Raw genomic sequence first — 17,438 nt, forward strand, 5'->3', positions numbered from 1 at the left:
TCAATTAATTTTTGTGCGTTTTAGGGAGGTCTTCATGACACTACCACCCAATGCATTCGATCACCCTGTGGTAAGTTTCAGTCCCTCCTTGAGAGCTTGGCTGTGCCTCCCTGGTGGCGCTGGGGCCGTGGCACCCCACAGCTGCCCTGGTGCCTGTGGGGCCCGGCCGCGGGGAACGCCCGGGGCAGGCAGGCAGCACTCCCGGCCCAGTGCTCCCGGCCCAGCGGTCCCTGCCCGAGCAACACGTCCGGGGCGCCTGCTGCCCCCCGGCCATGCGTGGACCCCCGGGTCCTGCGGGGGGAACGAGGGTCAGCTCTTCAAATGCCCGTTCCTGTCACAGCGCCCGCGGTTCATGCTTTGTGGGGCTGGAAGTGTGACTTTGTGCCTGTGGTGGCCTGAGGGTGCACCTGAGAAGCTGCAATAGCGTTGTGTGTGGCGCCATTGGGTGCTTAAGTGTTTAAGGAGTGTTGTTGTGAGGTCAAAATGCAGATCTCGCAGGGATGCTTTGTCCATACATCAGCTCACTGCTGCATATGATTTCCTTGTCATTGCCAAAGGTATTTTGGGTGGCTTTACTGAAATTTGCATGAAGCAAGCAATGGTACCCACAGCTACAGGTGGCTTTGCAACAGGAATGTAAACAGGGTAGGAAATAATTCACTGCTAAATTGGGATTGAACGGCATGAAAACAACAACTCTTGATCTTAAAAAGGCTCGGACATCAGCTTAGCATCACATTGCATACTCACACAGAGGTTTTGGGAGGTGCTTTTCCTTCCCTGCTCAGGTTTGCAGGGTTGTGCAGGCAGCGTGAGGCCAGGGCACAACTTGCCCAAGGGCAGGTGCTGCACCAGCCCGTGGAGCACGGCGCTGGCGAGTCACGGGGGAGCCTCCCTGCAAAGGAATTTTGGCCTTGGCAAATGCTGCTTGTTCTTGGCATGGATCAGCTGAGAGGGGAAACAAGAAGAGCACTTCTTTAGGGAGTTCTCCTGGAAAACTTCAGCGTCTTCTGTGCACGGAAAACAGAGGTGCATGGAAAGCCTGAAGGACGATTCCTTGCAAAAATACTGGCAGGCAGTGCTGAAACCTGATGCTGCCTTTGAGTGCCAAACACCTTTTTCCTAAGGTGTTTGAAAAATGGGCTGCCTCCTCCTCTGGTAGAGGCTGTGTCTGCTTGGTGGGTCCTGTGGCGTGAGTGTCCCCGCCACGCCTGGTCGCACACGTGCTGAGCAGGGTGATGTGGTGGTCACCGACCCGAGCGTTGTAATGGGGTACTGACCCCGCCTGGCCGCTCTCCGTTCACATCCCTGGGTAGCGGATCACTGGAGTCATTCATGCTTTTACAAGGTGTCATTCTGACCACAGTGGCAGCACGGAAGCTGCGTTTGTATTTATCTGTCTGCAGCCGTGCTGTAGTTACTGGGAGGCGGCACGAAGCTGCCGGCACCCCTGACGTAGCTGCCCCGATCTGAAGCCCATGGCTTCGCTGTGCGCCGTGGTTTTGTGTTTGTTTGTGTTTTCCCGGGGAGCCATCTGGTGTTTGCAGCCTCCCCCAAAACCCTTCTCTGCCTGAGTGCCCCAGCAGACACTTCGTTTGTTCGCTTTCTCGCGGGCCACCGGCGGCCCTGCAGAGCGAGGACAGGCAGCTGTGGGTCGCGGGGAGCCCGGCTGCTGCTGGTGGGGGCGCCGGCTGTGGCGGCCTGTGTCTGCGGCTGGGCCCGGGTTTACGCTGCTCAGCACACGTCACTTGCTTATTCCTGAGCCTGTCTGCGTGTTGATAAGGAAGCCTTTTCTTTCATTTCTCACTTAGGCAGAAGTTTGTGATTTTTACAAGTAAATCTGGCAATAAAGGAACCAAAATAGTCATGTTAGACTTCAGTAACTAGTAATGCATGTTTTTTTGGGGAAAAAAAAAGTTATTCAGAATTCCAGGCTTCTGTTTTTTGCCTGAGCTGCTCAGCTGTCCCTCAGGGAGCAGTGCATTCATTACCTTGCAGAGAATCTGGACCTCTTACAGGTGTCAGATGGGGTTAAATACCTTGGAAAATAAGGAAAACGAGGCGTGTGGGCGTCACTTGGCCAGGGGCAGCAGGAGCACTGCTCTGCGCCAGGAAGCAGAGAGCCGTGGTCTGGGCACGGCCCTGTGCCGCACGGGGTCTGTGTGCCCGGAGCAGAGGGGGAGGAAAACGAGGGCTTCCATGGGGGAAATGCCTGCGCAGCGTAGTGGTGCACTAAGGCTAAAAATGAGTGTTTCTGGGCTGGCCAGAGCAATGTGGTTTATCTGTCCCGTCTGCTGCAGCGCTGTGGGAAAGGCCTTCCTTTCTCGGAGCAGGCCCTCTAACGTGGGGGAATGAGCGTGCTGTTGCGTTGTGTTCCCCGAGACTCCGCACGTTGGACAATGCGGATGTGTAACAGCTCTTAGGGGTGCACAAGAAGCCTTGCTTGATGAAAATTTTTGGTCTTCAGTGAGCTGCATGGCGTACAACGAGCAGTGTGCATAAAGGGAACATGGCTCTCTGCAGGTCCCACGGTAGCAGGTGCCCGTCCTGGCTGTACGTCCAGCCTGGGCTGCGGAGATGGCGGTCATCGTGCCCGGCCACCAGCTGGGCCGAGCTCGGGCAGCAGCGGACGCGTCTCGCCAGCACCGCCGGTGCTGCCCTGGCAGGGACAGGAGGCCGCGGGGCGACCCGGCTCTGGCTGCAGGATCGTCAGCACCCTGCTTCTCACCTCACGTTTTGCTTCACCTACCTGAGAATCGTGAGTCATTTTAGGTGGTTTAAGTTCTGTAAAAGCACTTTTAAGTCACAGCTTTTGTTTGTGCACCGTAGGACAAGGGCTGTGTTTTAGGATAAGCTCCCTCACCCAGAACCAGCCACGCATCTTTCATCGTTAGTCCTGGTGTTGTGTGTGGAGCAGTTCTGTGAGGCCCTCTCCTTTGTTTTAATTTCTGTTATTTCCCAGTGTGATTTCAGTGGTGTACTCAAAGAAGCCAGAAATTAATTTTCTAGTTACCATCAGAGGTTAATACATCCTTTGTTTTCTTCCTAACTGAGCTACAATACCTTTGGGCATAGTACTTGATACAACTTGGCAAGGGAAGAAATAATATCAGAATTGACCTTGGTACCAAAATAAATAGAGGGGAATTAATGTTTAGGTATAATTATCCTGTTCTCATTAACAGTTCCTCTGATTACTGTAAAATATATGAGGTTCCAAGGAGTTTTGTGTGACTCTTGTTATATTTATGAAAATGGCTTTTCAAGACCTACAGCCTGTGCAAGCAAGAAAGAACAAGCTTGCATGCTTCTTCAGACGGTTTTCAGACTGCCGCGTACACCTCGGTATTGCTATACACAAGACAAGGATCAAAATAAACAGTCTTAAATGCTTCCTATTAGCCACTTTATTCTTAGTTAGAATTACATCAAAGAGAAATCAGATTTCTATTTATTTATTTATTTATTTTTTGCTGAGAACTGCTGTATATCATTATAATGATTCAACTAGTTATATAATACACTTAATACTGAAAGTAATCATTTTCTGAAGCAGAATTTCTTAGCATGTGGTACTTTGATTTGATTCCTTGTGCTGGACTTACATCTTATTTTAAAGGAGGTTTCTGGTTTATACAAGCAATCTGTATATCTGTTTTAATGGACTTGCTGTCTGGATGTGTACTTTATCTTTCTGTCATTTCATTTTTCATATCTTTTATCTGCTTCTAAAACATATGGCACAAATTTAAAAAATGCCTACGTGCTTTGGTGTATCACATAGTGTATTTTGCATGTGATTTTTATCTATAGAGAAACAGAGTTCGCCATGGACAAGACAAAACAGCCTAGAACAGCAAAAGGAAACTGGCTGAAAATGCAGAATTCGGAAGCTTGATTTATCTCGTGGGCAAGAAATGTAATGTGTCTGTGACAGCTATACTTTTTCTATACTCCTCCGTCATCCATCGGCTGTGTGCGGGTGGTTGAGAAGCTGGGCTCCGGCACCACTCTCTGTTCCATTGCAACAGCAGCGCGTGACGGTGATCCCTTAGCACGAGGATTTTGTGCTCATGACACCAACTTCCGAGGGATTTAGCAGGCCTCGCTTTGTGCTGCTGCTGACCACACACCTCAAAGGCTGGACATTGCCTTACAAGATGTACCTTTGTTTTTCCCAAAATGTCAAAATCTTTCAAGACAGAGTATTCAGAGAAAAAATAGAAGCCCAGCTCTGCTGTCCTCCTTCGCGCCCTGTTGATGGCACTGGTACTGTTCTCGGTGATAGCCAGCATCTCTGCGGCCTCTGGGTCGGGGACAGACCAAGATGAGAACGTGCTCCAGACTTATATTCCAGATGTGAATTTATTTTCAGTTTGCAGAAGAGTTTTTGAGCCCAGCAAAAAGTGCTGACCAATCTACTGGTCAGTTCATTTTCCAGCTTACACTGGTTTCTGGACATGCCTTTCCAGGGCAGAATGAGCCTGACAAATCGTTAACAATTTCACTCTCAATGGAATGAAGTAGCTCGACGTTCTTGAAATGGAAATTCACAGTTGGCAACAATAGCTCTGCTTTTAGTATTACCTAATAATGTGAGGTTTTTGTGAAGGAAATCTAAAAGGAATTTATTTTTGTTTTTCTTCATTAAGTCAGTGTTTCTACCTTGCTGTCATTTCTGACCTTGGAAGCAGATAGGTAAATGCACTTCACATCCATCGCAGCTGCTGCCATGGGAAACAACCGAGTAGCAGCTTACAGTCAGGTGGAATAAAACCCGTGCCAGGCCCAGAGGTCGAGCACGCCATCGTGACGCGGGCTGGAGACTGCAGCACTGCCTGCCCAGAGCGGGGCCGGAGCCGGGGTCGGGCAGCGCCTTTGGACAGGCGCTCACATTGCTGGGCACTCGTGCCTGCCAGCCATCAGTCAGCCAGGCGGTGTCTTTTAAAGAATCGAATAGTCTGTGTTTATAGTTTCCTACAAATTAAGCTGTTCATAGCAAGTGCCTTTGCGAGTCCAAAAAAGAATCAGACATGGGATTAAAAATTGAATCATTCTCTAATTCATTAACTAATTCACGGTGAAATGCTGTTTTTCCTTTTCTGGTCCTAAAATTGATTCCAAATGATTGGTTCCTCTTTTCTGCACTGCTTTATTTCAGAGTCTGCGTGATTAGTGTAGCATTGTGTGCCTAGTGAATATTGACAGAAATCTATCTAAAGCCCATTCACTCAGATCTTGAACAGCTGCTTATTTCATGCTTATTTCTTTTACTTCTTGGGACCATCTTATGGACAGATTTTTTATTGGTTCAGATATTTGCAAGTGCTTGTCCTTCATGGATGAAATCCTGACCTGCTTGTTGCAATCAGGGGGAATTTTGCCATCAGCTAGGATTTCACCCTGTGTAAAAATTGTGTGCTGTCAGACACCAACGCATGAGAAGCATTTTACATGGTAGCATTTCTTCCAATGTCCCTTGCTCTGTCGTCACATTTAAAACTCAGCTTTCCATGGGCAAAGGCTTCCTGTGGTCATTGCACAGAAATAAGCAAGCAGCAGGCAGTAGATTCCTTTTTGAAGCAAAGGCCGTTTTGTTTGCTGAAAGCAGACTGTGTGCTTATGCACTTATAAATTGAATTATTCACTGTCTTCATTATCAGCAAATCAGTCTTCAAATGAAAGTCTTTCCCCTTCAGGTGGACTGCTGGACTCCAACACATCCTGCACTGCTTTGGAGTAAGCTTGCTGGATGTTACCTCTCTATTTACTGCCCTCGGTGCTTTGCTGGTACAACCAGGCTACCGTGTCAGCCAGTCGTCTGCAAGGATTGCTGAAGAGGTTCTGGATTTTATCGCCATTTCTGTAGTTGTGTGTTCAGTTCATTCTGGAGTGAGTTACAAGCTGTGGGTAACTATAACACACCTGGGGGGCAGCTAGGGAGATGGTGAAAGGACTCTGCTGGAGACGGCTGCGGTGCTGTGCCGCAGGAGATGCAGAGGGGAACCAGCCCTGCTGGGAAGCTCTGCCTGCTGCTCTGGAAGTGGTGCCGCCCCTGCTCCTGAGCTCTGAGCTCTCTCCAGGAGCATGGCAGCTGCACCAGGAAACACTGGAGTGGGGTTCTGCTCTTTGCAGCTCCTTTGGAGCTGCAGAAGCCACATTAAGCATCCTTTTGTCATCCTGAGGTTCTGCTTCCACTGTTGATCATCTCAGTTTCATATCAATATCCTGTTTCCCAAACCTTCTGTCACTCAGCTGAACCCAGATGTGGCATTTTCCAAGTCCGACTTTTCAGTTAAAGCAATCTTTAAAAGTGCTGTTGAGTTTGACCTTCCTTTTTTTTTTACTTCTTCTTTCTTTATCAACGTCTGAAGTTACCTCCTCTGGTGCTGTGGGGCACACTGAGTAATCGCCCAGCTGGGAGCAGCCGGAGCTCGGCCTCAGCCCAGTCCCCGGTGGTGCTGCGTGGGGCCTTACAGGTCGTGGGGGTCTGTGTGGGCATCCCCCAGCGGCCAGCTCCTTTTTCACTAGGAAAAAATACAAAAAGTCATATTAAATTATCTGAAGTCTGATTTTTATGACATGCTTCTGTGCTTACTACGCAAGTATGAAGAGTACATCTTTAAATACTGAGTTAGAAATTCCAGCTTATGTTTAAGGAATAAGATAATCATTAACCCGAGGCTATGGAGATATTGCCCTATGCCCTATTATGTCCTTACTTTGTAATGATTGCATCAACTGAACTTTACTGAGGTGAGTGCTGCTCTTTTTTATTTAAATGGGATGGCATGTGGTGGAAAAGCTTGCGCTGTGAGGCGAGCGTTTCCAGAGTAGGGTCATTAGCCTGCACAATTTACGAACAGGCTGACTCTCTGCAAACAGTTGTGTCACAGGAAAGGATAATGGAATTTTTGGTTTGTGTAAAAAGAGCGGTGTATTTTCTGTCTGCTACGGTCTCTGTTTGTCACTGCATTTTGACCAAGCGGCAGGTACGTGAGCCCGTTTGAAGATCTCGTGCAATGTGCAGCTGCAAAAAAAAGCCTGGAAATTGTTTTTTTCGATGTGGTCGGAATCAGACCCCAAGCACGAGGAAGGCAGAAATGACACTCGTGTCACCTCCCATTCTTTTACTTTGATAGCTTTTAATTTGGGCATGAAGGGATGCATCTGTATGCGTGAGCTCGGGCTGCGGGGCAGGAGTTTGCCTCAGGTCCCCCCGGCCGGGGGTGATGCGTGGGGGCACGGCAGCCGCTCGGCTCCCGGGGGCTCGTCCCGCCGGAGCTGCGTGGCCGCGGCAGCTGAGAGCAGCACCGCCTGCGGCGGGGCACGGCGGGTTTTGTGGGGCTCCTTGTCTGCCTCAGGCGTTGGTATCGAAATCAAGGAAGGCGACTGTTCCATGGGCGGAGGTCTGCAAGCCGTGCTTTGGGAGGACCGACTGGGAATGCCAACAGGCCGGGGGAGCAGCGCTGAGCGCGGGCTGGTGGCAGGAGGTGCACATGGCCGGTGCAGCCGCTGGCATCGTGCAGGTTAGCGACCTGCCTTCCCCCGCCTCTGCTTCTGCCCATCGCTTCTTCCTCAAACAGTGCTGAACTGGTGGTAGCACAGCAGTGCAGCCTTGTGAGGTTCTGCACACCCAGCTCCAACCCAGAAATACTTGATCTGTGTTGCTTAATTCCTCAGACTGGGAAAATATGCACTATAAAAATGCTTGTTTGGAGGGCATTTCATAGCAGATGATGTGTTGGAAAGTAGGTCTGAACTAGACCCAGGAGAATTAACAGCATCCTCCAAAGATACCAAGGACTATGGTTTATTTAAGAGACGGTTATTGAGGGACGAGGCAGTAGCGATCTCTGCGGGAAGGGGAGTGTGAGCTGGAATACATTGGGATTGGAATTTGCATTCAGCAATGACCGAGAAGTTTCCTACACGCAGCAGATTCTGATGTCACTTTTCCACTGGGAGCCACAGCTGACTCCTGGCATCCCTGGGAAGAGGAGCGTAGCTCCAGTCATAACACTGCGGAGCTTTTCTTCAAACCCATAATAGTATGCTTAAGTAACATCTAAATATTTGGTTTAAGCCACAATATCCCATTCTGTGCTGTGCGCCACACACCAGCGTGCTGCGGCACTGGGCCGCGGGGCGATGGCGCGGGGCGAGCGGCGGCCAGGCGTGGGCCGGCTGGGCCCTACTCCCGGTACCGGTTTTTCTCACAGGCAGTTGCGTTGTTTTATGGCAGCTGTGCGTTTCAAAAAGCCACTCACAGGCTAGAGGGTTGTCACGTTACCTTGATACCTCCTTTATTTAGATCTACCCTTGAGTCACATTAGCAGCAAACGAGCTCCCGCTGTGTGCCCGGGGCAGAGTGCTGTCCCCCGGCGGCCCCCATCATTGGCAGGTGCTCTGCCTCCTCCTTTATGTGGACCAGAGCACCTGCTTGACTCTCCCCCGGGAGATGTCCCCGTGTTGCTGAGGGCATGCTCCTGCATTTCACATACAGGGGCTTTGCCATGAGTTGCCCTACTAAGGCTGCCAGCGGGAGCCTGCTTTCACCCCGCTCCAGGCTCCCCGGTCCCGCTGGCAGAAAGGCCTCCTTCCACGGCGCCTCCTCGCCCTTCGGCTTCCCCGTCCGCCCTCGGGGCCCTTAAGGTGTGTTTCTGTGGACTCTGAAGCTTGATTTTTTTCTTTAGACGATTATAAGTGAAAATGATGGAGTGGAGAATGTACTGTTTGCATTAATTTTGTTTATAAGAACATTCTTTTGCTATGGGCCAGAAAAGTATGCTTTTATGTCCATCTGCAGAGCTTCTACCTTACATGTAAATGGCTGGTTTGGCCCCGGGCCACGAAGGATTCTTTTGTGAGCTGAGAAATGCTCTTGTGAAAAATATCCAGTCCTAAGTCAGGTGGCCTTAGAGCTCACCACCCCAAAACGAAAATATGTACACAGCCTGCTCCAGAGCATGTGTAATCCATTGCTGCACTCTTTGGGTACAGAATTATCCTTTTTTCCTTTTTTCTGCCTTGTTCTCATCTTTTAAATGTGCCATAGCACATTCAGATGAGGGCTATTGTTATCTGCTACCGCTATAACAAAACCTTGGCTTTAGCATAGATTTATTTGTGTATGTATTTATTTATTTTAATTTGAAAGGTCCCAAAGGCAGGCTGCTAGTTCTTGCCACTCTTAGCACGTTTTGGGGGGCAGGCTCTGCGGACAAGCTGCCAAGAGCAGCGCCTACCCTGGGCATGTGCTTCGTCAGCGCAGAAGGGAACCTCTGACCTGTGGGAACAGCAACTGCGCTGTTCTGAAACTCAGAAATTGGTGCCCAGAACGTATAGAGGTTTGACTGCTTGTCATTTAGGGACTTAATCACTATGGTAATGTTGTGTAACTTCTAATTACAAATAATTGGAGAGTAATTCCGTTACTGTCTGAAGTAATGCAGTCAGCAAATTCCCCCGTATTCTTGTGCAGCCTTCTGTAGCCTATGCAGAAAATGTTTTTCAACAGGCGGATTTTTCATCGCGTTAGTAACAATATTTGGTCGGAGTGTCTTACTTGCCACGGTGAATGCACCCGCAGAGCGCAGCCCCTGCGGGCCGAGCTTGCGGTGCCGGCTCGGTGCTGCCCAGGGCAGGCGCGGTGCCCGCAGGCGGTGGAGCCGCGGGCTGGCAGCAGACGTGTCCCACCAGCCGCACCCAGTGCCACGGCAGGGCAAAGCCCTCCTCCTCAATACCTCGTGTTCTAGGAGTTTTAATACAGATTTGTGGGTTGAAACGCCCTATGTACGGTGAGGTCAACTTTGTATTGATTGTTTTGTCAGCTGCCAGGAGAAAAAATAGCTTGAGCAAAATGTTCTGTGGTCTAGAGCACTACCCTTAAAACCTTAGCTATGAAAGGTCCTTAGCTTTTAAGATAAGATAGTCATTTTTGTCATTTCGTTTCGGTATTTGAGACCATTCTTTTTGTCCTAAAATCACAGAATGGCAGAATCATTAAGGTTGGAAAAGATCTCCAAGGTCATCTGGTCCAACAGTCCCCCTACCACCAATGTCACCCACTAAACCATGTCCCCAAGCACCACGTCCAACCTTTCCTTGAACACCCCCAGGGACGGTGACGCCACCACCTCCCTGGGCAACCCGTCCCAGTACCTGACTGCTCTTTCTGAGAAGAAATGTCTCCTCATGTCCAACCTGAACTTCCCCTGGTGCAACTTGAGGCCATTCTCTCTACTCTTATCACTGGTTCTCTGTGAGAAGAGGCTCCCCACAGCTTCCTTTCAGGGAGTTGTAGAGAGCAATGTGGTCTCCCCTGAGCCGCCTCTGCTCCAGACCAAACACCCCCAGTTCCCTCAGCCGCTCCTCACAGGACTTGTGTCCCAGGCCCTTCACCAGCTTCGGAGCCCTTCTATGGACATGCTCCAGGGCCTCGATGTCCTTCTTGTGCTGAGGGGCCCAAAGCTGAACACAGTACTTGAGGTGCAGCCTTACCAGAGCAGCATACAAGGGGACAATCACCTGCCCGGCCCTGCTGGCTGCACTATTCCTGACACGAGCCGGGATGCTGCTGGCCTTCTCGGCCTCCTGGGCACGCTGCCGGCTCACGTTCAGGCGAGCATCAATACTCCCAGTACTCCTAGTCAATATTAACAAACAAGAAAAAACGATTAAATGACGACAGAAATGTCTGTTTACAAGAACTCTTGTTACTGAAGTAATTTTCAAAACGCAAGAAAGTATCAGGCCTGAAAACTGGGAATGGCAGAATTCTACTTGTTGATCAGTTACTGTGAGCTTGCCGTTTGTTGTGTGTTCCCAGCGTGCCTCAGGGAGATGCTGCCTCCCTTGTCTGCCAGGGTGGCAAGTCCCATTTAGTGCATTCCGTTTCTGACAGTGATTCCCTGCACCCGAGGAGGAGGCCACAAAGAAGGCAGCCAGGTATTCTGAAACCAAACGAGGCTGAAATGAAGTACGTAGTTCTGCGAAGACAGCTGAACCAATCTGCAGAGGCGATGTGTCCTTGACGGATTGCAGTTCTGTTTCATTTTTCATGAAAGCTGCTATAATATTGAATGTATAGAAGCGTTTGGATCCCAGGGGTTCAGAGATGCTGCTGCTCAACCTGATATCATCTGCGGCTTCCTCTGCCTGGTTCTCAGGCTGGAGGGGGAAGTGCAGCGCAGGAGGTCCCCGCCACGTGAAGTACACGCACGGGGAGCAAAGCTCCTCCGCTGCTGCGGGCAGAACGTCCCCGCCGGGAGCTGGTCTCAGTTTTTGCACTGCTCCGGTGGTTGCTGTAGGTAGACTGCGCTTTTGTGATTCATTCCACATCAGGGAGAACCATCAGGCTCATCCTTCCACGGTCCCCGTCTCCCCTGCGTGGGCGCGTGAGCCCCATGGTGCCTGCTGTCCTGACGCGTGGGGCCCGTTCGGTGTGCACAGGCCGGTGGGACGGATGTCAGCCTCGGTCAGCCTTGTTCAGATTATTTCCTGTTAATAACATGACTGGAAAATTTAAAAGTTCCAGGGCCCCAAGGAGGTGCTGATGTGTACCTTCGAGGCCATGTTCCTCAGTTTTACTGCACTTATGTTAACAGAAAGATAGGACTTCCCCCACATTTTGTCAGCTCTTCATCTTAGTCATTTAGGGATGAGCGAACGTGCTATTGCATTTCCCCTAAATATGCAAAATAATCTTTTTTTTTTCTGCACTGGATATAGAATGGTCTCATTTATGTATAAAACTTTGTTGTGTTTTTGAAGCTTACAGTCTCACTGTATCTGAATGCCCATCCATTCAGCGAGCCTCTTCCTTCTACTGCAACGCTGAAAACCGAGGGTTTTAAGAAGTAGGCCAAGTGACTAATAACTAAAATAGACAAACCACCATTAAATAACTGTCACGTACAGAAATAAAAGCAGGAAACAGTGTCTGACGCCATAAAACTGACCTTTCTTTGGCTATTTAAGCAACAAATGAAGTGAAACCGCTACTTGGAGCGGGATGGGCGGGTGGCTCGGGGCGGCGCAGGGCTGGCAGTGGGGAGCAGGGTGTTCCAGCTCCTGTCACAGCCGCAACAACTCCGCGTGGCTGGGCAACAGCGAAATCTTGTTCTGCCTTAGCAGGAAGTAGTAGGAAAGTCTACTACCTTGTAGAGCATCCCCTTCAGCTGCAGGGCCTGCAAGCAGGACACAGCACTGGAAGCACTGACATCACCGTGCTAACGAAGTGCGTTCACCTGTCCCCAGTGACACTATCCCCACATTACGGAATTGCTAAAAAGCAGGTAGTGCACCTTGTGTGGTCTGTTCCGACACCCACCCTTGTGATACTTGAGCTGGTTCTTAATTTTAAAAAATGGCATGTAAAGGAAGAAAAAAATGGGATGGAGTGTGTGTAGTAGATATATTGATTTGAGTAACTAAATATGCAGGGTAGGAGGAAAACTTTAAACACCAGTAAAGAACAAAAAGTGATGGGAAATAAAATATGTGCCAAGCCATCGAGAGAAGCAGTATGAGATAAAATGATGTAGTTGCAGCTGAAAATTAACAGATTGCACTGCTGAGGACAGAGAACCATGCAAGATTAGCAAAACTCAGTTTCGGCCTGTTTATTCTGAAGGAGAGACCACCGGACATCGCGCTTGTTCCACGCAGACCCTCGGCTCCCCTGGCCACGAGGCAGGCGCAGCGACTCGCACCGTGCTGCTCCTTCCTGGGGATGTTCCCCGCCGGGAGCACCCCTGCCCGTGCGTGCGTCTCGTGGCTCTGCCGCTTTGCTCCGGGTGTCTCACTGCGGGCCTCGCCTCGCCCCCCGCCCTGCAGCCCCCCAGCTGCCCTCCCCTCCCCAGGGCTGCCAGAGCTTGCGGCGCGTTTCATCCGGGGCGTTCGGCGGTCCTCCCCTGAAGACAAAGGAAATATGCAGAAGTTGAAATGTGGAAGTAATCTACTTGCCACATTTTTCCTTTCCCTGTAATAAATTGTGTCATTGGTCAAATGCATATCTAAAGACAAATGCCTTTTATGGAACTCGCCCTGCCTCGCACCGCTCTTCCCCCATCCATTTCCTCTTTAAAAAAAAAAAAGGCAAACCCAGAACACCAATTAACATGCATTTCTTCTGTTTAAATGTGTATGGCTACGCTTGGACAGCGGAGTTCCCCAAACTCTCTCATTTTGGCACAGCACGGACTGCATTTTGCTCTTTCGGTGAGCGCGAGCGGAGCAGCAGGGCTGTGCCCACGCCTGGGGGGGATCGGCTGCACGCGTCCCCGCGGAGCCCCCCGATCAGCAGATGCAGCGCAGATGGAGGGAGGGCAGGGCGTTTTCTGGCCCAAACTCGGCTATTTGTTGAAAGATTTATGAAATGACATCTACAGTAGCAGACAAAGAGACTTTGAAGTGTTTTTGGGAGCCCTTGTTTGTGCTGCGCCGTTGTTGTGTTGCTCTCTCGCTGCAAAGGCTTCTGTGCGGCACGCGGGTGTTTACGCAGCCCGGCGAAGCATGTGTTGCAGGCAGGAGCTTCAGCTATTTCACATTAGCCTGCTGGAGATTCATCACAATCTACCAAAAGCCGCCTGTTCAAGCCAGGACTGAGCAGAGAGCCATAAAAGGAAAGGAATATAATTTCCTTGTTGGCTCATAGTGCTGAAATTCTAAAACGGGAGTGAAACAGAATTTGTTTTTGCCGGAGCTGACAGAAGGGGTGTGAAACAAAATACCAGTATACAAAAATGTGTAAGGCACTGTGACGAGGCATCTAGCTGGAACCAGCTCCTTACTGTCACCAGAGTTTTGAACCCTCTTGCTAAAAAATTTAAAAAACATCACTCTCTCTATTTGGCTAAAAATACGTAGGACACAAATTCATGTATGTTATGCCCATTATAATGTAATTATTTAAGTGCGTGTGTAGGCTAATCTTCAGTAACTTTCCATGTGCACATCAAAGTACAATCTGACTTTCAAACATTATTTTTACTCTCCCCCACTGGCAGGAGAGGAGCCGTGTGTCCTATCTTATCCTTCCTATCATATAGGATCGTGTAAGTACCGGTAGCCTGACTGCACGAAATGCTGTGTGTTGTTCCGTAGCCATTCTGCTACTCACAGTGTAAAAGTGATCCAAAAATATTAATAGGCATCTGTACTTAGGCAGTAAAAATCAGCTGACGGCACTCCAGCAAGGTACTGTTTGTTAATCGGTTGATGCTTCTGTAACAAATGTTAGGAAAAAATGATGGCTATCCCTTGGATTCAGAGCTGCGATCCTTTAAAAAACATCTCAGCTCCTGGAACTGCTGTATCCTTTGTGAAGGAATAGTTGCTACGTACTTCCACTTGTGCAACTTGACAATTTTGCAACAAAATACTTTTAAAATGTGATTGCTTTGCACCACAGATATATCCATAACCCTCTTGTGAAGCAAAGGAAATACTTTGATAAAATGCCAAAATGCCAGAGCTTTCAAACAGATTAGCGCTTACTGCTTCTGTTAGCACAGCAGCATACGTACTTCTAGTTAAATATTAAAAGCAACTAGTAAGTAGTTGGCTACAGCATCTTTCCATGAAGTATTTGTTAGTTTCTAAATGTGGCTGTTCAAGTATTTAATGCCTCTGCTCTAGATGCAATTCAAAATGCCATTTAATTGCTGAGGCATACAGCGGTGTCTTGTTTATTTCGTAAACTGTGATGAGAGTTAGCAAAGGAAGTCAGAAATCTATCCCTCAGAGGATTCTTGCTTTGCTCCTGGCAGCCGGTGGCCAGGCTGTGGGCTCGGTGCAGGCGGGAGGGCAGCGCGCAGCCCTCCCCGCACGGCGCGGCGCTGAGCGCCCGCTGCAGGCTCTCACAACTCTCCGTGGCCAGTATTTGAATTTCTGCAAGGTCTCTGCTTAATTCAGCCTCCTTCGTTTCAAGCAAACAAGGTGGAGTCATTTAAAGTGTAATACTTAAGATATAACAAATTGAAGCTGTCGCGTTGTTATAATATTTTGGCATAAAGGGTATTTTTCCTGGGGGGGGGAAAAGAAAAAAGACAGGAAAATAACTGTTGCAGCAGGGGCAGCAAAGCACCTTCACCCTGTTCCAGCAGGATCCCCTGAGCAAAGAGAAGTTAGCAGAGCACAAAGACAACCCCAAATTGTCTCGTGTGACTGTCACGCTCATGAGGAGGGGTCTGGTGCAGGCTCTGGAGCGCAGTTAGTGCTGCGTGAGGAAGGCAAACCTCCCTTCACCATGTCTGCTCTGCCACTTACTGACAGAAGAGTTTTGCAGTTTTGTTACCAGTACTAGTTCCTCAATCTTTTTTTTTTTTTTTTTAATAAAGTGGCTATAGGACATGCTTTGTTGTTACAATAAATGCTCTTCCTAATATACGGACTGAGCACTTGAGGTCTTTGGAGGGAGAGAAAGAAGGCTGGAAGGAATATTTCTGTGATAAAATACCATGGTTTTAGTTTGGGTTTAGGTGAAAGGCCTAACTTGTGCAAATCATGTAGGCCTTCAAATGCAAAATAGCATGCATGTTTAATACTTTGCATTTAGTTAAAAATGAAAAAGAGCACCAGGACTTGGCCCATGAGGGCCGATTTACAGTGGTAGAGTGATGTCTGGCACAAAGTAACGAAGGCTGGTTATGGGTAAATAGACATTTGTGGTAGTTTGCTGGGCTTTTTCCTTTTTTTAGTAGACACACAAAAGCTGCTCAGTGGCTGTTGAATATGTTGTTTATATTAAGACTTGGGAACCTACATCTTGTCTGACAAAAGATGGTCATAAAATGTAAAGAGTCAGATTAACGGGCATCCCTATTAAAAAATCGAGAACAAGATTTTTTCTTTCTTTTTGAAGATATTTCTTTCTAAGATAAAGGTTTCAGGGTTGTCTCTACTTCTGGTTAGCTTCCAATATCAGATATGCCTAACTCCAGTAATCATTTAAAATTGTGATGTATTTGAACTGTACGGTCTTTAAGGTCCCCTCCAACCCAAACCATTCTGTTATTCTGTGATTTTGTGATACTCTGACTTTATGATTCTGTGAGTGCCTCTCCTAAACACTGTAACTAGGGAGCTAAAATTTGAAGTAGTAGATCTAGTGTCTGAAGTTATGGTTATTCAAGCTCTGATCGGTGATGTGGCCTGTGCGAGCACGTTTAAAGGTCTGGCACACCTTGGTAGAAGAGCTGCATCAGCACTGACTTGGGGGCCATCACCCCAGAGTTCCCCCAGGCCCTGCTCCCTTCTGAGTGGTTTCAGCAGGGTGCAGAGGTCCAACACGCCTGAGCAGCACAGCAGCTCCTCGCTGCCGCAGTGTCGTCTGCTGTGAAATGCTGGTGCCCGCAGGGGTGGGGACGCCTGGGGCCGACGGGGCCTCCCTGGCCTGGAGCGCCCGAGGAGGAGCGCGGTGCCTCCGGCCGTGCACAGCGGGAGCAGGGGAGCGGGCAGGGGCGCGGTGCCTGGCTTGGCTTTCCTGGGGGGGCTGACCATGAATTGGCTTCTGCAGATGGTCTGCTTTGTAGCTTCCTGGTAATTAAATGAAGCCTCGGGATGGTCTGCTCTGTGGTTTCGTGAAATCCAGAGCTCCCGGATGGCTCCAGAGGAGGCGAGCTGCTAAAATCCCGGTCACCGTATCCATGGCCCGGTAGGGCGGTTAGTGGAGCGAGGGCTCTCCGCTTGCTTCAGTCGTAGGGCCTGCTGTGGGGTGCTGCTGGTGTGAGGCTGGCGTAGCAGGCGTTGACAAACAGGTCTGTAAGGAATAAAGAGAATAAGGAAAACTCTTATACGTAGAGCACATTGCTGACCCTCTGCTTTAGTCTTGTGTTGAGTTGGAAAATCCATCCAGCACACACACAACCCTCCCAAAATAAGCTACCAATACTGAAAAAGCATGAGGGCAGGATGCCTGTGAAACTGAAACCCGTCAGAAAAATGCCAGAAAGGCTGGATGACGTGTATCTCCGTTTGTTAAGGATTAGTGACTTTTGTAAATGCTATAGCAGTATTTTTGGTTGTTTTCAAAAGCCTTACTGAGGAATTTGTATACTACCACCTTGGATTAGAAGAATAATCTCCCTTTATAGTAAATTCAGTTCTAGTTCTCCTGCTAAAATCATGGAACAAATAATAGGAGAAAGAAAAAATGAACCTTTTGACAAGTTATAGCCAGTGAGGGTCTGTGATGAATTTAGTTTTATACACTGAATACAACATTTGACAGCGTGCCTTACAAACTGAATTGAAGACACAGTTGCATGCGGGTTTATAGGAAGGATGAAGGACTGTTAAAGGAGGTCAGTAATAGATATCTCATCATTATGATATCCAAGTAGTGAAGTTAAGTTAAATCTATGTTCGTATAATTAAGGATGTGGAAGGGAAAGATAATTGCATTGTCAGATGACACCAGCTGGGCAGGGATC

General features: G+C 48.8%; 1 protein-coding gene across 1 annotated transcript; it reads right to left on the reverse strand.

Annotated features, from left to right (window-relative positions):
* Positions 1–8,695: 8,695 nt before the first annotated feature.
* On the reverse strand, positions 8,696–12,052 carry LOC308199681 (uncharacterized protein). The gene is made up of 2 exons (XM_080604185.1): positions 11,964–12,052; positions 8,696–11,881 (listed from the first exon to the last, which is right to left on the reverse strand). The coding sequence occupies exon 2, from the start codon at positions 11,341–11,343 to the stop codon at positions 10,252–10,254; it is 1,092 nt and encodes a 363-aa protein (XP_080460311.1). The 5' UTR covers positions 11,344–11,881; positions 11,964–12,052; the 3' UTR covers positions 8,696–10,251.
* Between the last annotated feature and the right edge of the window lie 5,386 nt (positions 12,053–17,438).

This window comes from Anser brachyrhynchus (assembly GCF_964034855.1).
Source record: "Anser brachyrhynchus genome assembly, chromosome: 9".
Taxonomy (NCBI): domain Eukaryota; kingdom Metazoa; phylum Chordata; class Aves; order Anseriformes; family Anatidae; genus Anser; species Anser brachyrhynchus.

Excerpts from the sequence above, each read along its gene's own strand:
- LOC308199681 (XM_080604185.1), bottom strand. The coding sequence starts at position 11,343 with ATGTGGAATGAATCACAAAAGCGCAGTCTACCTACAGCAACCACCGGA.